Source organism: Leucopleurus acutus, assembly GCF_964270905.1.
Source record: "Leucopleurus acutus genome assembly, chromosome: 11".
Classification (NCBI taxonomy): Eukaryota; Metazoa; Chordata; class Mammalia; order Artiodactyla; family Delphinidae; genus Leucopleurus; species Leucopleurus acutus.
The window spans coordinates 42,008,845-42,030,789 of NC_139152.1; the positions used below are offsets into that span (position 1 = coordinate 42,008,845).

Here is a 21,945-nt window from a genome sequence, read left to right on the forward strand (position 1 = left end):
TGTCCTTTTGGTCTAAGTGCTGTGGATGTGCCCGGCAGCGCAAAGTGGCTCCTGAGGGTGGTTCCTACTGATGCTGGGTAAAGGTCCCCTCATTCAAAGACTAACGCAAAGTAAAAATTCCTCTGATCTTCAGCCTCAGCAAGGGTTATGTTGCCTAGAAGAGGAAAAGCTTGGGGTGGGGCATGTGTGTGGCAGGTGGAAGGGAGTGGAAGAAGTCAGAAGGCAAGAGATCTGCCCTCCCTAACTGGTTGGTAACAGTTTCCCTGAACTTGGAACCCCTATAACCTATCCCTACTAGGCACTGCTCTTCACCCAGCGATGCTCTTTTCCTTGAATTGCAGTGACTTCTGACATGTTTGACGTTAATTCTTTACTGTCCACAGTAGCTAGATTGGTCTACCTCTTCTTTATTGTCATAAAGATATGTCCTTTGTTATCTGTTTATATTAATCTCAGAGTATGAATTCTTAGACCATGTTCATGAGCAATACATTCTAAATTTAGTTCAGTGTCTACCTTAATTGCTCATTGCAAGCAGGCACTGATAAAGGCTTTCTGATGATGAATAAGACCGCAATGATTACACTAGAAATCAAAGACTACTTCTCGTACTTGGGGATTCTGCTCCTCTGGAAATGCTAGCCTCCTCTCTTACAAATCTCTCATAAATTGGTTTCAAGCTGAGCTTGCCTGAAACCTTCCAATGTGATGATCAGGAGACCTGGGTTCTCCATTAAATTCACCAACAAATTCTATGTGACTCTATGTGCCTCCGTTTCACAATCTGCTAGTGCAAGACAAAAAAAAAAGGCTCACAGGGCTTGAAGGTAGGGGAGAGAGGTAAAATAAGAAAGTAGATGTGGAAGGACTTTAAAAGTAGGACATAAGGGGACTTCCCTGGTGGTCCAGTGGTTGAGACTCTGTGCTCCCAACGTGGGGCACCTGGGTTCGATCCCTGGTTGGGGAGCTGGATCCCACATGCTACAACTAAGAGCCCACATGCCTCAACTTAAAAGATCCCGCATGCCGCAATGAAGATCCTGTGTGCCGCAACTAAGACCCAGCGCAAGCAAATAAATAAATAAAAATATTTTTTAAAAAAAAGTAGGACATAAGGATCCTGTCTCAAGTACACACCTCCTTTCTTTCAGGGCCAGCCCTCTCAGAAACTCTTCTTTCTCCCCACAGGCATAATTCTTCTTCAGGAGCCTTAGGTTCTTTGTGTAAAGTAGGAAGAACCGCTTGTGTATCATCTTTTGCAGAGATTCCTCCCAATGACTCCTTTTACCGCATCTCTGCCACTTGCTTCTTCTTTACAGGCCTTCAAAGAGCTAGTTTTGTAAGCCTGGAGCTTCATTTATATTCCCATTCTGTTATTTCTAGGAGAAAAACTCAGAAGGAGGAGGTAAGATGCCTAGAGTGCCAAAGATTTCTCACTAGAGAGAAATGTGATGAAGAATCAAATGGTGAGCCCCAGAAGTTTCAGAAGACAGAAAAGGAACAGGCAAAAATAAACTCCAGGTGAATGAAACACCTGAAGTTGTAAACAAAACAAAACAAAACAAAACAAAACCTTCAAAATTATCTGAAAAAAAAATAGAATATCCTCATGATCTAATTTCTTAAATCAAATTAAGAAAAAGCAGAAGTATGAAAAATGGACAATTTTGATAAAATTTACTATAGCAAATATTAAAATCTCATACATAAAAGACATCTCAAACAAGGTTAAAATACAAGTGACAGACAGGGAGATGGGGAGAAGGTATCTGCAACATACATGTATATCAGAAAAAGATGGGTATCTGTAAAGTACTCCTACAAACCAACAACAATAATAATAATAAAGAAGAAGAAGAAGAGAAGCAACTCGATAAAAAAATGGACAAAAGGCATGAATAGTCAATTTCCAGAAGAAGAAATCCAAATAACCAATAATACATAGAAAAACCTACTCTACCTCTCTAGTAATCAGGGAAATGCAAAATACCCTGACAATGAGATTCACTTCACATCTACTGGATTAGTAGTAACCTGAAAGTCTGACCATTTTAAGCATTGGTGAGGATGTGGAGAAACTAGGACTCTCAGAACCTGTAACTGACACAATCACTTTGGAGAGCAACTTGACAATACATATTTATTGAGGTTGAAAATGCACATATCTTTTGACCCAGAAACTCTACTGCCTTACAGCAGTGTTTTTCAATCCATTAGTAGGTCATGAAATAAATTTATTGGGTCACATCCATCATTTTACAAAAATGAAATAGAATAGGAAATAGAATGCATTTAGCAAAAATAGGTATTATTTTGTTAAACTTTTATTTCATAAATGAACTGGGTCTTGATATAAAATGCATTTCTTATTGTGAGTTACACTTAAAAAGAAATAAAAACACTGTCTAAGAGAAACTCTCATTAATAAGGACAAGAAGGCATGTTTGAGGATGTTCCCTGTGATGTAGAGTTTGTAATAATGAAACATTGAAAACAAAGTACATGTCTATTAGCAGCAAACAGATAAACAAATTGGAGTGTATTCATGTGATGGAACACCACACAGAAGCTACAATTAATGAACTTGTTCTACATGGATGAATTCTGAAAAGAAGTTTGAGGGGAAACAAAACAGAAAAATGTCACACTAAACCAATTATATGAATTTTTAAAACATATAAAAATACTATATCCTATATATATATATACCACAAGTAGTATATGGTACACATATTTTTTTAAAGTATTAAAAGTGGACTGGTATAAAAGGGATGCCTAAAGGAAGGAAGGGAAATGGAACTTGGGAGGAGAAAATAGGTATGATGTTATTTATTCATTTTGGGTGGTGGACACATAGATGAATGTAATAATATTCTTTGTTCTTTTCCTTTAAAAAAATTTTTTAACACGTAAGAAAAAATAAATGGAATTATAAAGTTTTTAATCTTGCTCTGAGATGCAATAAAATAAAAATTGCATTAACCATTGGTTATTAAAACCCTTTGGGGAATTCCCTGGTGGTCCAGTGGTTAGGACTCTGTGCTTCCACTGCAGGGGGCATGGGTTAGATCCCTAGGTCTGGGAACTAAGAGCCTGCATGCCGCGAGGTGTGGCCAAAACAAACAAAACAAACAAAGAACTCTTTCATCCCGCGATTTTTTTTCAGTGCCTTAAGAATAATCTGCCCCACATCAGTCTGTCAAACTCAATAAATTAGTATCTAGAGGTGGCAAGTCACTATGTTTATTATCTGTACTAGCAAAAGAGATTTATCTTTCCCTGAAGCTTCAGTCTTTGCTCTTCACACATGCTGTTCCCTCTTCTCAGAAAGCCCTTCCTCTATTGTCTGCCAGTCAATCTCCCAATCTGCCAGTCATCTAGTTCAGACCTGACTTTTCATGGTGAAGCCAGAGGCTGAGACCTATCTGGCTGTGGGTACAAGGCCACACACCTCCCCAGGCCTCTCCTAGATACTCTCGCAGTTTCCCTCCCCCCACAGGAAAGTCTGAGGTCGACACTGAATTGGATATCCTTGTGCAACAGGGGTTAAGCAGTTTGGGACATGGAGATTAACATCTAAAATGAAAGGGATGGGCCAGAGGCTAACCCTATTCACTGCATATGGTTTTCAACATATGAGCTCTATAAATATACATGCAGACAAAATTAAGTAGATGACCTTCTTTTCTCCCTTCCCTTCATCAACTCCTGGGGATGAGCTTCTCCTCCTCTTCCTCAAAAAAGAAAGTCTTCATGGATGACCCCACCACCACCAGAATTTAGCAATTTACTACTCCTTCCTTTAACTTTCACTGTACCTTGACATTTCTCTGTTATAGCATCTATCACATTAGAGCTCAATTATTTTTGAATGTCGATCATCTCTACTAATCCTCTGAGTTTTTTGAAGGAAAGGCCTGCCTCGTATTTGCCTTTATTTTCCTGGAACCTAGCAGAATGGCTGCAGAGCAGGTCCTCAGTGTTTGCTGAATTAATAGCAAATGCTGATGACAAGCTAAATGACGCACAGGTTTGGGGAGCTCAAATTGGTTCCCACTTATTGTACCACAAAACTGGAACCACTTAAAGATGGTCATCATTTGGGGGCAGTCTGATGGTTTCTCACTATCTCTTCTCCAGACCCTTGTAATAACCTTACTGGTATCCTTAACCTCCCATCTTTTCCCACTCTTATACATCCTGGAGGACACTTCTCCAGGCTAGTTTTTACAAAACACCCCTTTCATCTTGTCACTCCCTTGGGCAAAATGCATTATGATTCCCTAATACCTTTCAAAGCAAATCCAAATCCCTAATCTTCACACATAAGTCTGCCCAAGCATCCTCCCTTGCTCTAGTATTCCAAACGTATCTCCCAATCATTTTATTTTAATATGTTCCTTATTAATTAATACTGTATCTTTTTAATTGGAGTATAATTGCTTTACAATGTTGTGTTAGTTTTTGCTGTAGAACAACGTGAAAGAGCTGTATGTGTGTATGTGTGTATATATCTATATCTATATATATATATAGATATAGATATAGATATAGATATATATATAGATATATATATCTCCACTCCCTCTCGAGCCTCCCTCCCACCCCCTCTCCCAATCATTTTATCGTGTGAAATATACTGGGGCTGGAATCTATCTGTCTGACTTCTGATTTATTCCAATCAATAAGAACAATGCCTGGCCTGGGGGAGATGCTCAATAATTGTGGAATTAATGAATAAACAGACTATTTCTAAAATATAAACATTTGTTTCAGCCAAGCTAGTTTTCTTTTTGTTCTCTGCAAGCTCCTATCAGCCCATCTTTGTGTCTGCTAATACTTAATAAACAACACCTAATAAAATGTACTGCACATGTTAATATATGTGCCCAAATATAAGGCAATCCTTGTTTCCCCAAAGAGAAGAACTAAAAAAATAGTTTTTGGTCAACCTGATATACATGAAATAGTCATATGTCTACTTTAAATAGTTTTTAATTTAGTGAAAATTTAAGTCTAATACTATTTAGCAACATATATTTTAAATCATTTATAAAATATTTAGATATAATGCTTTTTCACTCAAATTTCCTAACAATTTAATTCAAATTATCAGTGCCTTCATCATCATTCAAGTCACTTTTATTGTCAACTTGCTCAATTTGCAGATCATGTCATCCTACATATACCTGAATTGTTTGAGGACAGTTGTTTTTTCCTTTTTAATTCATGCTATGCTTGCATATTCCTGATATCCACAATATAACCTCTTTCTGTTGCTTTTTTTCTGTTGCTTTTAATATTTATTTATTTATTTGGTTGCACGGGGTCTTAGTCGCGGCTCCACGGCTCCTTAGTTGCGGCAGGCGGGCTCCTTAGTTGTGGCATGCTCACTCTTAGCTGTGGCATGCATGTGGGATCTAGCTCCCTGACCAGCGGTTGAACCCCGGCCCCCTGCATTGGGAGCACGGAGTCTTATCCACTGCGCCACCAGGGAAGTCCCTCTGTTGCTTTTAAAACGCTTATTAGTAACAATATCTAATACTTAAAACTGTGAGGTCCTAAAAAATAAATAAATAAAATAAAATAAAATAAAAACCAAAAAAAACCTGTGAGGTCCTAACCCCAGAATAATTAATTAAATCTGTGTTAAATTTTTTTCCTTTTCTTTTTTTCTTTTTGCCACACTGCTCGGCTTGCAGCGTGCAGAGATCTTAGTTACCTGACCAGGGATTTAACCCAGACCACAGCAGTGAAAGTGCCAAGTCCTAACCAATGGACCACTAGGAAATTCCCTCTTTTGTTTTTTTAAGTGATTCCATCCAGTGACCTCTATACGCTTGCAGAACTAGCACTGACTGAAGTTATCTCAGGCAGCATCCTCCCAAGCAATACCTTGATTCAAAACAAAATATCATATATAAAAAAAATCAGACATTGTGGACTATAATAGGAGACTTTATAAGAACACAAAATATAAGGCAACTTCCTTTCTGAGGAATTATTTTGAGAGGAAAAACAGTACCTTATATTCAGGTATATAAGGTATTTATTAATTTAATAAATATTTAATGAGCACTGCTTGTGTGCTAGGCACTGTGCTAGGAACTGGAAATACAGTGAGCTTAGAATCTCACAGGGAAGACAGTCATTAAATGTATCATACCACAGTTAATTAATTATGATCATTTAAGTACTATGAGGGATAAGTTTAGATAGCTACAAGATGAATAACTGGGGAACCTAGGTCTGTGGGGTTAAAAGTCTCCTATACCATGCTGTTTACGTACAGTGCAGCAGTAATTCACGTGCCCAGTCAGTCTGGGTTTAAATCTTGACTCAAACCTTAAGTAGGTTATTTAACCTCATTTTCCTCATTTATAAAGTGGAACTAACAACAGTATCTACCTTATGAAGTTATAGTGATGATTAAATCAGTTAATACACTTATAACAATGATGGCACTCAGTACCTGCTCAATAAATGTTAGCTATTGTTGCCATTTCAGCTGAAACCTGAGAGACAAGCCAAGAGGAAGGGAAGAAGGAAGAAACTCTAAGCAGAGCGACATGTGCAAAAGTCCAGAGGCATAAGGTTGCCTGGCCTATTCTAGAACTGAAAGGCCAATGTTTCTTAGCATAGGAAGCTAAGGGGGATTCACTTTGTTATAAAGCAGAAACTAACACACCATTGTAAAGCAATTACACTCCAATAGAGATATTAAATAAAAAAAAAAAAAAAGAAAGCTAAGGGGAAAGAGATACCATGAGATGTGAGGCGAGGCTGGGAAGGTAGGCTGAGATCAATTATGCAAGGCCTTGTAGGCCAGGATAAGGAGTCTGAACTTTACCCTCCAAGTCAGAGGAAAGTTGAAAGGTTTTACAAAAGGGAGTAACAAGCTTAGATTTGCAACTTCAAAGGCGGTCTCTGGCTACAGCATAGAGAACTGGTTGGAGGGAGGTCAAAATAGATGAAAGGAAAACCAGTAAGGAGCCTACTCTGGTAATCTAGATTAGAGGCTTGTCGCTTAGACTAGGGAAGTGGCACAGAAGAGAGAAGGAAGCTGGATGATTGAAGAAACAGAAGACAGAACCAACAAGGCTTAGTGTATGTATGGTAGGGTGAGAGGGCATGGAGGGAGAGGCCCTGAACAGTATATAAATATTTGAGGAAGAAATGAATGAATTTCTGTGTTCCTGCCATATTGTTTTACCACATGAAACGTCTTCCTTCTACTCCATCCTTCCAGGCAAAATTCCTTCTCGTTTCCTCCACAAAACTGTCTGAATGATCTTAGCCCCTTCTTTCTGGGAGTGTTCTAGAATTTTGGAACTGAACTTCTTTTTGGCCTTAAGAAGCGGCATGTGGAACTTCCATGAGGAGGGATTGAACCCGTGCCCCTGCATTGGAAGTGCGGAGTCTTAGCCACTGGACCACCAGGGAAGTCTTAGAACTGAACATTCTTGAGAAATACATTGAGGGCTGTTGAGAGAACTTAGAAATTGTCTGAAGATGGAGATGATGTTTTAGTCAACTTTCTATCCCACCCACTCCCATATACCTAATACTTATAGAAATCCACCCATTTATAGAACTTTTCCTCTGAATACATGAGTGGTTCAAGCATAAACAGCCTATGCTAACATAAAGCTCTGTGACCCATAAAGCATTATACAGATGTGGGAGCTTTCACAACCATTTTCTTCTCAGGTCTTCACAGAACTCTTATAAAATAGGTACTACTATAGAGGAAATAAGCTCATAACTAAAGTGACATGTCCAGGGCTTCCCTGGTGGTGCAGTAGTTTAAAATCCGCCTGCCAAGGACAGGAATAAAGACACAGACATAGAGAATGGACTTGAGGACACAGGGAGGCAGAAGAGTAAGCTGGGACGAAGTGAGAGAGTGGCTCAGAACTCAGAAATATTTCCAATTCAGTGTCTATTCTCCAAATTGAGGCAGGACTATGTCCCATTTTAGCAGGAAGTGGCAAGAGCCATCGTCGCCCAGTTTCCTGAATTAAAACTGAACAGGACTTCGAGGGGCTCAAGAATACAAATCCTTTCTGTGTCCCCTGTTTCTTGTTTATAGGATACAGACTTCATTCAACCTCCTTGACCTTCCTGGAATTCCAAAGCGCAGATTCAAACAGTTGCTAATCAGGAAAGGGAGGGGATGCAAAAACAGGGGAGAAACAGTCAAATGGTGGTTCAGCCTTGGGCAGGCACCTGGTTCCTCCTCAAGGAGTGTGCATAACTGTATCTTTGAGTTCTTCTGCAGAACCAGGACCCCACCCAGGTGGAGGATGGTAACTTCAGGCTGAGTGCAAGATTCCTAGAGCACCATCCTGTTACCTCACCTCCAACCAATGAGAAGAACCCTGTAGCCCTCACCCCAAATTTTGCCTTCCTTTTCTGGGCCCAGCGATGACCATCCTGTTAGGCCTCCTGTTTGGCCCATGTGTTTCAACTGTTTACAAGGTTCATCTCCAACAGGGTCCAACAGTTTCAGGCTAAATTTAGCTAAATTTGTTACTATGAGGGTAAACGCTAATTTCGGGCACAGAATTTAGATCAATTTAGATCAGGTGGCGAGACACTTCTACTCTACTAGGCAGGACTACGCCCACCCTCAGCAGAAAGTAGTTACAGAAGAAAGAGACCTCCGCCCCAATTCCCAAGCAGTATCTTGACTATGAAGTCTCTCAGGGGGGGAGTTGTTAGGGGAACCACTGACTGAAACCACCCTCCCTGGCTGGGCAAGATAGTAACCACGTGCATGAGTTATCTTACAACAGGAGGTCCTGGTAACGAACGTGGAACTAATGAGCTAGAATTCAGGAAAGATCAAAAGAAGAGAGGAGACGCCAGTCCATATGTCTTACCAACCTCCCAGAATCCTTCTCGCTGGAATCTCGCTGGATGAGCAATGCCTGCACCACCGGGAAGGACACTGAGTCAGAGCAATTGGCCAGAGACAACCCAGAAACTAACCCCATCACCATAAAACCTGAGGCTGTGAGCCACCACGTGGCAGAGCAGTTCTCTTGAGTTCCCTGACCCTGCTGCTCTCCACCGGGGTGCTCCTTCCCAATAAAGTCTCTTGCTTTGTCAGCACGGTGTGTCTCCTCGGACAATTAATTTCCGAGTGTTAGACAAGAACCCACTCTCCCCCTTCCTGCAATACCACTTCTGGGACACCTTCCCAGTTTCAGGTATTAATTAATGTAGTCAAACATATTTATTGGGCTTCCCTGGTGACGCAGTGGTTGAGACTCCGCCTGCCGATGCAGGGGACATGGGTTCGTGCCCCGGTCCGGGAAGATCCCACATGCCGCGGAGCGGCTGGGCCCGTGAGCCATGGCCGCTGAGCCTGCGCATCTGGAACCTGTGCTCCGCAACGGGAGAGGCCACAACAGTGAGAGGCCCGCGTACCGCAAAAAAAAAAAAAAAAGCTTATTGAGCAACTACTAGGTGCCAGGCATGACACCTAGCGGTGGGGATAAGGTACAGCAGTGAACAAGGCAAGAAGGTGCTTGCCCTCAGTGTGATTCAGGGAGCCGGTCAAAGGAAACAAATGTATAAATGATGCGGTAAGTGCTATAAAAAAAAATACACAGGGTGATGGGAGAAAATATATGTCCCTCTGGTCGGAGAGAACCTCTCAGAAAAGTGGCATTAAGGTTGAGACCCGAACTTGGTCTTCAGGAGGCACTTACCTTAAGACATTATTCCCACAGACCTACTTTGAAAAACGCCTACAAAAGGAAAGAGCGGACTTGGTCCACAGAGGGGCGGCTTCCAGGCATCCAACCTTAGCTGCAAACTTTGACCGGCACTAGAGGGTGCCGCGGGTCCTCCCAACCCCCAGGAGGCACCGTAGACACAGGCCCTGCCTAACTGACCTCTGGCAGCTGCCGCGCCAAGGCCCCGAAGTCCGCAAACGGACAGAGAGCAAGGGCGGCGGCGCTAGGAAGCCCGAAGGCCCTAGAGCATCGCGAGGGGTCATGAGGCCCTCAAAGAGAGGACATTCTCAGGATCACAACCCAACCAAGAGCAGATACTCTCTCGCTTCCTCCAGGACAGCCGGTTTCCGGCGCCTCTAAACCAGGAAGTGCCGGCGGCGTCCAATCCTGGCCCTCCTTCCGAACTTAGCCTTAGCGTACGCTCTTTGCCCGGGCAGCGCGAGGCGAACGGTCTATGGTTACCAATCAGCTCTCAGGAAAGGCGCATGCGTCGTCAAAAGAACGCAGCGTACGGGAACTTTGACCTGAAGACGATTTACTCTCGTCTGCCCCTCCCTCACTGCGAAGATGGCGGTCTCCAGACTGTGCTGTGCGCGGGCTGCTTTGTGGGGTTCGGCGGGGCCCCCTGGACCTTATGTCGCCCGGAGGCTGCAGTTTGTTCGCTCTGGCATGGCCTGGGGGGGCCCTCGGTGAGGGATTTGGAGAGAGAAAAGCATTTTTGACGTTCAGGCTCTTCCAGTGTCTCAGTTTTGTTTGCATGCTGTGTGTTAATTCTCAGGGCTCCACGCCCCGGCCCCTGGATTTTTATTGTGCCGCGCAGAATTCGCACCGGGATCCCTGCTAGAGAGCTGGCTTCGTGACCCTCTCAATTCTCAGTGCCCCATGTTGTCTGAATTCCCCACGTGTCCTGAGCCTCCCTTTTTCGGCTCAGATTTTACTACTGCGTATCCGGATCTCACCTCTCTGGCTTTAGCCTGCTGGTCAGATTGCCCCTCAGGCCTTCAGCTCTCTCCAGACTCACCACTTCCCCGACATCCATTCTTGCCTGGCCTCTCATCTGCCCTATCTGTTTTTCTCAGTCTGACTGCTTATCTCTCCATGATCTCAAGATCTTTGGATTTCAGAAGTTTCAGGTCTTAGCATACATTCTCTGAAGCAGATGTTTTACATTATGGACCCCAGGCGTGAAGGGGCTTCCAGGCTGGTTCCCAGATAGTCTCTTTCATCTTCCTTGTAGGTCTTCAAAGCTTCACCTTTCTCCAAAGGCAGATGTGAAGAGCTTGATCTCTTATGTGGTGACCAAGACAAAAGTGATTAATGGGAAATACCATCGTTTCTTGGGTCGTCATTTCCCCCGCTTCTATGTCCTGTATACAATCTTCATGAAAGGTAAAGACAAAACTAAAAAATCCATTGAATCAGCCCTTGGGCAGTGTCAGAGAGTTAGAATAAGTAAGATCACTTGCAGGCTCTGCGATGGGGGTGTAAGCTGGTATGTCTTCTGTTTCATAAATGCTTGAGCATTAAACTATTTCTTATAAGTTAGCCCTTCTTGATGTTTCTAGAAAGTTATGTTGAGAAACAACTTCTGACAACACCCAGGAGGATTATAGGTATTTTTGCACTTTTCCTAACCACACATCTGACTATAGTAGAAATTATTTGTCGTGCACAAGGGCAGAGATCTATAGCTGCACAGACCTGCCCTGTGATTTACCAGTTGACTTGGCTTGTAAGAAAATGTAGTCTAATGTTTGTCACAGATCTCTCCTGGGTAGCACGTTGTGGAAATAGCACTACACGTACTTGGTTTCTGAATGTTTCGGTTCAGATCAGAGCTCTGCTAGTTACTAGGAGATGGTAGAGTGTCACGTGTCCACTCTGGAGCCAGACTGCCTGGGTTCAAATCCCAACTAGTCACTAGCTGTGTGATTGGACTTGTTACTTAACCTCTCCGTTCTTTGGTTTTCTCATCTGTAAAATGAGGGTAGTAATAGAACCTGCCTATTGTCTGCATGGCTATGAAGATTAAATAAATCCATACATGTAAAGTCCTTAGGACCAGATTCATAGTGACTGCTCAGTAAGTGTAGCTAGCTGTAACTATTATACTCTACTTTTTTTTTTTTTTTTTTGCGGTACGCTGGCCTCTCACTGATGTGGCCCCTCCCGTTGCGGAGCACAGGCTCCGGATGCGCAGGCTCAGCGGCCATGGCTCACGGGTCCAGCCGCTCCGCGGCATGTGGGATCTTCCTGGACTGGGGCACGAACCCGTGTCCCCTGCATCGGCAGGCGGACTCTCAACCACTGCGCCACCAGGGAAGCCCACTCTACTTTTTTTATCATAACACCAATTATAGTAAACTCCCACATTGTCAGCTCTGAATATTATAATTATTACTAGCTTCATGTACTTGCAAAAGCTGTAAAGTGGAGATAAGAATGACTGCTTTGTCTGCTCCCCAATTTATAACTAAAATTAAATGAAAAAAAGAGTCTGAAAGCATTTTGGTTGTTTGTGTTTAAGCCTTTTATTACAGAAAACTTCAAACGTAACACAGAAGTAGAGTAATACAATGAACTTCCATATTCTCAACCTCACTTCAACAATTATTGACCCACGGCCTTATATCATTTATACACTGGCTTTCTCCTGTATTTTTTTTTTTTTTTTTTTTTTTTTTTTTTTTTTTTTTTTGCGGTATGTGAGCCTCACTGTTGTGGCCTCTCCCGCTGCGGAGCACAGGCTCCGGACGCGCAGGCTCAGCGGCCATGGCTCACGGGCCCAGCCGCTCCGCGGCATGTGGGATCCTCCCGGACCAGGGCACGAACCCATGTCCCCTGCATCGGCAGGCGGACTCTCAACCACTGCGCCACCAGGGAAGCCCTCTCCTGTATTATTTTGAAGCCAACCTAGACATTATACCATTTCATTCATAAATAGGAAAACATTTTTATAAACTAAAGTTCTAGGTCAGTGTAAGGATTATCTTGGAATGCAGTGAAAATGCAATCTTAGAAATATGTTGAATTCCAGTAATTATAAAAGTGTTCTAGAAAGGAGAAAAGTTAATATCTGGTTGAGATATACAAAGGGTTAATTGAGCAAGACTTCCTGAGGTTAAAGAGCTTTGAATTTTTATTTTAAAAAGGGAGTGAGTAATGAACCAGAAGAGGGAGACCATTCCCTGGTAGATCACAGAACGCCAGCTTGGCAGGAAGAGAGGTGATATGCTGGGGGCAGGGGGGTGGAAGGGGGCCAGGGGGTGGAAGGGGGCAGAGGGGAGAAGGATAAGAAATGAAATATAGGTCAGCTTCACAAGAGTTTCAAGTGACCTAGTTTAAAGCTTTGATTTAGAGTAGCATTGGGGAGGGAGGGACAAGTGTGTGTTGTGGGTGAACATGGAACAAAAGGCTGTGGTAATCAGATTGGGATAACATCACACTCTGTCCTCTACTTTAATGAGGTAGGATTGCAGATGTTATGGGCTGATGCCAAAAAGGCTAGAAGAATAAAGACAAATATGTGGAAGCACAATATAAAGTTTCATCAACTTTCATACCGGGAGATGGAGCATTTGAGACAGGTATGCGCCAAGGGCAGATATCCAGAAGTTCACGGTGATATAATTAAAGTTAACCCAGAGCTCAAGTCTTTTCGTTCCTATTTTCTTCACCACTGACCAAGCTGTTGCCCCTTGCCATGAGATCAGATCATTTGTCAGAATCAGTTCATTCAGAGTTGTGAGCCTCCATAGCAGAGCTCGGTAGAGTTTCTGGAACACTTTCTGAATAAAAGTGAACAGTAAAGTCCAGTTCGTTTCTGAACATATAAAAATCTGCAAGGAAGGATCCAAAGGCAGCAGGAAAGTAGTATTTGGTGATAACCTGATGGTAGTTTTGAAGCTGAGAGTAAGAATCTAGGACCATTCTGCAGATCAGGAAGAATTTACTTAGGGATTTGGTATACTGTCAGGCCCTGTACTAGACATTGTTTGGGATACAAAAGTAAACAGATCAGGGCTCCTGTCCTTAAGGAACTTACCAACTAGAGGTAGATAGAAATAACCTTGATCCTTACCTGGGCTCTAATAGAAGTTTACTGCACAGTGGGGTGGAGGGATTGTCCATTGTACTAAAAACTTACTTGGGTTAAAACTGCATCTGTGTTTATTTCTGCTTAGTTCCGTCGAGACGTCACCAAGTGTCTTTTCCTAGGTATTCTTTCCATTCCACCCTTTGCCAACTACCTGGTCTTCTTGCTAATGTGAGTACAGAGTTCTGTCTCTCCGGCATACTGAAGATATGTAGATTTTTTTAAAATTACAAATTAAGAACTTTCCATTTCAGAAGTTAGGCAGAGGTTATCAAACTTCTGCTCCAATTTTCTCATTAGCCCAAGGTTCATAAAAGCCACCTGGGTTACTGAGACGGCTGTAGGAGTAGGTGGCCTGGCTTCTCCCTGTCTCTTAGCTGCTCCTGTGTAATGTGAAATAAGATAATGATCTTTTCCATCATCCCTAGAGGCAGCAACCCACTCTCTTAGAGGCATAGCAACTTCGGACAAATTTTTTTCTTCAGGAGAAAAATGCATTTCATATTCTGATAATACCAATCTTTATTACTTTACCTTATATCTGAAGATGACAGTTTTAAACTATGACCTTGCATGTTTTTCTAGTTATCTATTGTATAACAAACAACCTCAAAGCTTAATAGCTTAAAACAACCACCATTTTCATGATTTTATGGGGCAGGAATTTGGGCAGGACTCAGGTGGCGGAAAGATTTTTCTCCCGTGTCCTTCAGTGATAATTAAAACTGGTGAATGGACTAGTCTGGACAGTCTAAGGTCACTCTTAGGTCTGGTGCGTTAGCCGGGATGGCTTTGGAAGACTGGAACTGTCAACTAGGGTGCCTGCATATGGCCTCTGTAATGTGGTGGCTTCAGGTCAGCAGGACTTCTTACATGGCAGCTTAGGGCTCCAAGAATGAGTGTTCCAGCAAATAAGAATCTGCATGGGGCTTCCCTGGTGGCACAGTGATTAAGAATCCGCCTGCCAATGCAGGGGACACGGGTTCGAGCCCTGGTCTGGGAAGATCCCACATGCTGCGGAGCAACTAAGCCCGTGCACCACAACTACTGAGCCTGCGCTCTAGAGCCCGCGAGCCACAACTACCGAGTCCATACGCTGCAACTACTGAAGCCTGTGTGCCTAGAGCCCTTGCTCCACAACAAGAGAAGCCACTGCAATGAGAAGCCCACACACCACAACGAAGAGTAGCCCCTGCTCGCTGCAACTAGAGAAAGCCCGCGCGCAGCAACGATGACCCAACACAGCCAAAAATTTAATTAATTAATTAATTTTTAAAAGTTTCAAGAAACTTTAAAAAAGAATCTGCATGGCCTTTTAATTTTATTTATTTATTTATTTTTTGGTTGTGTTGGGTCTTCGTTTCTGTGCGTGGGCTTTCTCTAGTTGCGGCAAGTGGGGGCCACTCTTCATCGCGGTGCGCGGGCCTCTCACTGTCACGGCCTCTCTTGTTGCGGAGCACAGGCTCCAGACGCGCAGGCTCAGCGGCCATGGTGCACGGGCCTAGTTGCTCCGCGGCATGTGGGATCTTCCCAGACCAGGGCTCAAACCCGTGTTCCCTGCATTGGCAGGCAGACTCTCAACCACTGCGCCACCAGGGAAGCCCTGCATGGCCTTTTATAACCTAGCCTTGGAAGTCACAAAGACTTCTGCTCTATTCTGTTGGTTGATGCACTCACCCAGATTTTAAAAACCAGAGGCACAGACCTCACTTCTCAATAAGAAGAGTGCCAGGGAATTTGTAACCATGTTTTAAAACCACCGCCCGTATAGAGAAATGAATTAGAGGAATTCCATTTTGTATAAACATAGGGACTGTGAACAGTTTGAGGTTGTCAACATCACATACAAAGTCCAGCTCTGTCTGCAGCTTTGTCCAAAATATGTTCATCACATGCTTTGATTCAAAAGGAGTCATTTATCTGATTGCTGCATACAAGGCTGTTCCCTTACTGCTTCCTTTTACATAACCTCAGTAACGTTGCTTGAAATTGGGCTTCAGTGTATCTTTAAACCTTGGTCTGACACTCATTTACAGGAAAGAACAGTAAGGTAGGGAAATAGTGTTTCCATCTCTTCCTCCAAGCATTCATGTCTGCTAAATGCTTTCTTAGCTCACTTTGAAAGATGCCCGTTTCAGCAAGTGACTTTGTGATTCCTTTTCTTTTCAGGTACCTGTTTCCTAGGCAACTGCTGATCCAACATTTCTGGACCCCAAAGCAACAAATTGATTTCTTAGATATCTATCATGCTCTCCGGAAGCAGTCCCACCCGGAAATTCTTTGTTATTTAGAAAAGGTTATCCCTCTCATTTCTGATTCAGGACTCCGGTGGCATATGACAGAATTGTGCACCAAGGTATTCCTCCAATTAACCCTTCCTGCAAACCAGGAATCTTGTTAGATCCAGCGTGCACTAAAACTGGGTAAGAAGGCTAGTCTGGACCTTCCTAACATCTGCCCATCTCTTACCTCTCCCAAGATGCAACGTGGTACCCACCCAGCAATACATGATATCCTGGCTCTGAGAGAGTGTTTCTCTAACCATCCTCTGGGCATGAACCAGCTCCATGCTTTGCAGATGGTGAGCACTCAGCCTTTCTCTATTCCATGGCGTCACCTCGCTTCAGGTCTTACTTGCAGTAACACCGAGTTGACTTTCTCCCCCTATATTGTGTCACAGAAAGCCTTGAGTCGAGCAGTGCTTCTCACACCTTATCTGCCTCCTGTCTTGTTGAGATACCGTTTAAAGACTCATACCACTGTGATTCACCAACTGGACAAGGCTTTGGCAAAGCTGGGGATTGGTCAGCTGACTGCGCAGGAGGTGAAGTCGGTAAGTGCTTGATTGCAATATCAACCTGCAGTCCTTAGTGGGCTTTTGAGCTCACGGGGCTGGGAGCTTCCAGGGAGCTCCTTGTCTTGCTTGTTACAGCAGAGCCCAGGCTCTTTATTCTCTCACCTCATTTCTATGTCTTTTTTTCTGAGTGAACTTAACTAGTGGGAAGGAGTTGCCCACAATAATTTTGGTTTATGTATGTTTTCTTCTGGCCCTTCAAAAAGCAAGGACACTACACTTTAGATGTATTGTTTTAGATTGTATAGGCCTTTTTGCTTCTCATCCTGTCCATCAGAGTTCATATTGCCATGGTGAAAGGTTTCTTGTGGGGATGAGGTGTTAACTTATTTAAAGGGGATTTGGGATTCTCTGTGGGTTTATACTTCCTTGGCATACTTGCTCTGTGATAATTAAGGATTGTTTCTCTTCTGAGCGATCTAGGCGTGTTATCTTCGTGGCCTGAATTCCACCCATATTGCTGAAGAGAGGTGTCGAACTTGGCTGGGAGAATGGCTGCAGCTTTCCTGCAGCCTGAAAGGTGAGACAAATGCCGGTGGTTATGCCACTAAGATCCAAGTCATTTTTGTGTTTTATTCTGAGGTTTTATTTGGGAGTTAATTATTAAGTAGTGTGAGACCCTTATCTAATATATATGTCTAACTGAAAAGGCGCAGACTCACTTGCCTACAGGGGCTAGGCAGGTAATGAAGTAGACTGTGCAAGACAAGAGGGAGGACTACGGATTATGGGAACCCGAGTGTGAAGCAGGGTTGCCCAACCTTGGCACTACTGATGCTTTGCTGTGGAGGCTGTCATGTGCATTATAAGACGATACAGCAGGCATCCCTGGCCCCTATCCACTAGATGACAGTAGCACCCCCTCACCCAGTTCTGACAACCAGCAATGTCTCCAGACCTCGCCATGTAACTCTGGGAGAAGCGCCAGCCCCAAAGCGTTCAAATTCAGAATGAAAACACTCGGTTGCCTAAACAAAAAGTATCTGCGGGTGGGTATTAGACCTATGGGTCTCCTGTTTGGAACCTTTGGCTAGGCCTCGATATCTTCTAAGCCTCTGAACATCAGGGTAGGCCTACTAATCTCCTTGGGGCTGAGAAATGTCCCTGGAGGACCAGCTTCTACCGGAAAATTCCGAAGGGTGACAGTGGGGTTTAGTACCATTACCGTCTCTGAATTTTCTACTGCCATCACATGAGAATCAAGTAGATACAGATATTCGGTGGAAGGAAAGAAAGTGTACATGCAGGGACTGGAATGAAGCAGGGGAACTCTGAGAACAGTGGCCTCTTAATGTCACACCTCCCTGTACTTGGTTTTCTGCCTCTGGTGTCAAGCCCCACATAACAAGGTCGCTGGAAGGCAGGCTCTTCCCTGGCCAAACCGTTAACGTTGATGTTGTTTTCAGAAGCTGAGCTGTCCCTCTTGCTACACAATGTGGTCCTGCTTTCCATCAACTACATTGGGACAAGGCGCTGAGCCGACAAGGAGCGGGTGGCATTGTCCTGCATGCAGTCACATAGTCCAGCAGCGTGGGACCAAACAGCACTTGTCAGCAAAGAGTGTGTGCCCTGTTAGGCGTGTGCAAGGCAGAGGAGCAGGTGCCCGTGTGGCAGCTGGAACTGAAAGAGACCCTCCTGCTGGGGCGGCCCACGAGAGGTGTCATCCCAACTTCCTCAGAATTTGCTGGAGCTGGCTGCAGGCTTTGTACTGGGCTTTTACTGTGGTGTTTTAAGTTCGGATCCGAGGAAGTGAGCTTTTGCCCCAGGTGGGAATCCTCATTTGGCTTAGGACTTACCCACTGCCACATTCGTTACAGCTTTTTTTTTTGTTTTTTTTTTTTTGCCGTACTCTCACTGCTGTGGCCTCTCCCGTTGTGGAGCACAGGCTCCGGACGTGCAGGCTCAGCGGCCATGGCTCACGGGCCCAGCTGCTCCGCGGCATGTGGGATCTTCCCGGACCGGGGCACGAACCTGTGTCCCCTGCGTCAGCAGGTGGACTCTCAACCACTGCGCCACCAGGGAAGCCCCGTTACAGCTGTTTTTGTTCAAGACAGTTTCTGGCTGATGAGGGGAACAGCACTACTTAAACTGGAGCCTTTATATCCATGCATGTACTTTGATGCCTCCGTCAGCACTTTGATATGACCAAAAATGGGAATTTTTATTTTTTGTTTCCCTCACAGGGCTAACCACTTCCCTTTTTTTCAAATCCTTTGAGCACCTTAACTTTTTTTTAAGTAAATAACTTATGGGAACATTCTAATGGAAAGATAAAAGAAAATACAAGCTCTTCTTGAATCAAGTGTTTACAGCCTTCCCCTCCCTCTCTTCATTTCTGGACTGGGCTACAGCCCCTGTGGATCTTAAACGCTTTGCTACTTCCACTGTGTTGCAGCGATCCAACTGTAGCTGACAGTGGCCGCCTTTGGGCCGTGGATCAATCCTGTAAGGTACTAATTACTGCCCAGCCCCAGAGACCAGGAGAGGTCTACTTTGAGATAGTAAGTTGGGTTCAGCTTTTGTCTGTGTGCATCAGTGACCTGTAGTAACTTATTGTAAACGCATGAAGCACTGTTTTTAAGCTCAAGTAAAGACTGCCTGCAACCAGTTGCTGGAAATTACTTATGCATACCCTAATCATTTTACTAAGGCTCCTTTTACAAGACTGACTGACATAAGCTAACTAATGGCAAGATAACTGGTTGGAATAGAACCTTCTGATGTGATGGAAATGACAAAGGAGCTAATTTGAAGTTGATCCTCTTGCTGGATTTTAAGATGGTAACCAGGAATAGAGAATATCATATATATATATATATGTGTGTGTGTGTGTGTAAAGTAATGGAATTACAAAGTGGGCCCCAAGAGTAGGGACTGAGGAGGGAAAAGCTCCAGCAGGGCAGATCAAGGCCTGCTTCAGCTGAAAAGGTATGTTAGGGCATATGATGCAAGTCAAGCTCTTGATGCTCCAAAGAATGTTCTATTTTTCCACCATAAAACATTCCTATTGTTAACATTAATCCTTAACTGACCTAATTAGTTTTATATACAATGCTAGAGAAGCATCTTTTCTCTAACAAGTAACTGACTTGTGGTCTGCCAAGATAAAGAATAACACACCATTCTTTTGAATATTTCTTTAATATTACATTTAAATATTCTCTTTAAATACAGCATTATCACAATGTAAAGGACCTAAAAGGCAAAAAAAAAAAAAAAAATTTTTTTTTTCAGAGAACCAGACAAGCTTTGGATTCACATTGAAATACTACCTGCGTACAGTATGTGAGAAAGGAAATTGGAAAATAATTAAGCGTTGTAATAATCATTTTTTTATCTAGGCCTAGACTAAGCGGACTGAAGCTCTCTGCCTCTGTGATCAGAGGCCTAGCCTTTCTAGCAACCATGAACTATAATTCTGTCCAACTCAGGTAGCACCAGAAACGAGATGGATCAGTTTTGTAGAAGAGGCCCTTTGCTTGACAAGACAGTTAATGCTAAACGTTAATATTTAGCATTTAAAAGCTTGGGATAGGTGAGTCAGAATTGCAGAGTTAATGAAGGGATGGACTTATATTAAACTAGTTTTTCAGAAAAATCAAATTATCTTGGAGGTTGGCAATGAGTCTAGTTAGATGCAAATTCTTGGTTTGATCCCAAATGTGTGTCTTACTGAACAGGTGAAATCCACTCCCTAGCTTAGGCTGGAGCCTTCCTAAGGAGGGAATGTACAACGCTCACCTTCACCTTCCAACACAAACTTCTAGAAAGATTTTTCTCCAAATTCCCAATTAAACTTCAGTCTTATATCTGAGGGGACCAGTCTAAGGTGGCAGAGTGTAGCTCAGTTCGGGATAGCACCTAGATCTCAGGTACTTCAGACTCTCAACTCCATTTCGAGACTAGAGAATGGGGAGAGATAAGGGCCTATGACTTATTAACTCCCCTGCAAATGTAAAACCCAACAAAAACAGGAATGAACAGGAGAGGCAGAATGCGTTAAAAGATGTAACTGTGTTAAATACGAGGTCTTTCAGGCTCAGTTTAGGTTTGATAGGTGAAATGCTGCTGCGATGTACGTGAAGGTTGCTTTCAGACACCAGGGCCTTAAGATCCCACAAGAAAAGGCTTTATGAGCAAGATAAGTAGGAACAGTTATCTCCTCCACCAAAAAAAAAAAAAAGGTTTTTACTTTTTTTTTTTCTGGTTAATAAACCATAGCGGTAATGAAGCATGGTGTAAAGGATGCTAAAGAGTGTTTTGCTCCCCACTGCCTCCCTCTTCAAACAGAGGCCATAAAAAAAAGAATGAAATAAAACAGGCAAAGATAACTTTGCTAGTAAAAAGAATTCAGTGGTGGTCAATGGAGGATATCCTGGAACGTAAGCAGGACATAAGAGAACAGGAACCGTATCCCCCCCTAGTTCAGGTACAAACTGAATGTGAGTCCCACTCTAGACCTCAAAGGTTACAGTCAGAACCTGGAAGTTGTATGTAGCATTTAAGAACTGGTTTGGCTTCCAATCTTTATATATCGAGGTGGGAGGGATCCAATAAGCATTTGCAGTTATTGGGGGTGAACAGTATAAGAATACAGTATAAGAACTCTAACCCTGTATATCCAAGAGGGACCATGAGGGCAGATACAAAAAGGAAACAAAAACTAGTTGGTGAACTTGCCACATTCTACATTCCTTTAAAGCTCAAATTTCTCAAATTGGGGTAGGGGGGACAACCTGGGTGAAAAAGCAAGCATGGCAAAAAGTCATCTTTCTAGACAGCAGCCTGTTCCTGCTGCCTCCTTTGGGCACAGGTTAATGCTCTATATAGGCCTCCCGTGGGATGTGTGAGCCCCAGACTAAAGCTGCCCGATGGAGCTGGGGTTAGACGTACACAGAAGACTCGGGCTCTCGATGCCACAGCCCCAGCCAACCTAGCTCTTTCCCTTCAAAGGAAAAAGGACAGAGGGGTAAAAAAAAACAAGACCAGTTTAACTCTAGTACCTAAGAACATGTGAAAGAAATAATTCAAGTTAAGACCAGGAATCCCCAGTGTGGGGAACAGGTCAGAGAACACCAAACATGTCAAATATTAACTTATTTACCAAATAGGGGCCCAGGGAACGCAGGTTAAATTTATATAGATCCTGGATGTTTTGTACAGAAGCAGAGACCCTTTCACCCCCTCCTCTCTAGACTCAACCAGCTGATTCCAACTGTATTATTATGATACACCAAAGTGGGATATCC

At 43.3% G+C, this 21,945-nt stretch overlaps 1 protein-coding gene across 4 annotated transcripts; it reads left to right on the forward strand.

The window, feature by feature from the left end:
- Positions 1-10,313: 10,313 nt before the first annotated feature.
- Positions 10,314-18,290, forward strand: LETMD1 (LETM1 domain containing 1; the record flags this gene model as incomplete). Of its 4 annotated transcripts, none has more annotated exons than XM_082850497.1 (9): positions 10,314-10,435; positions 10,984-11,135; positions 13,218-13,333; positions 13,931-14,013; positions 16,012-16,198; positions 16,322-16,423; positions 16,523-16,675; positions 17,120-17,216; positions 18,103-18,290. In XM_082850497.1, 9 exons carry the CDS (start codon positions 10,314-10,316, stop codon positions 18,171-18,173), a joined length of 1,083 nt encoding a protein of 360 aa, XP_082706623.1. In that variant the 3' UTR covers positions 18,174-18,290. The 4 variants fall into 4 exon arrangements, with proteins under 4 accessions (XP_082706623.1, XP_082706624.1, XP_082706626.1 ...); XM_082850498.1 differs by having other exon boundaries at positions 18,106-18,290; XM_082850499.1 differs by lacking the exon at positions 10,314-10,435 and having other exon boundaries at positions 11,047-11,135; positions 13,214-13,333.
- Positions 18,291-21,945: the final 3,655 nt, after the last annotated feature.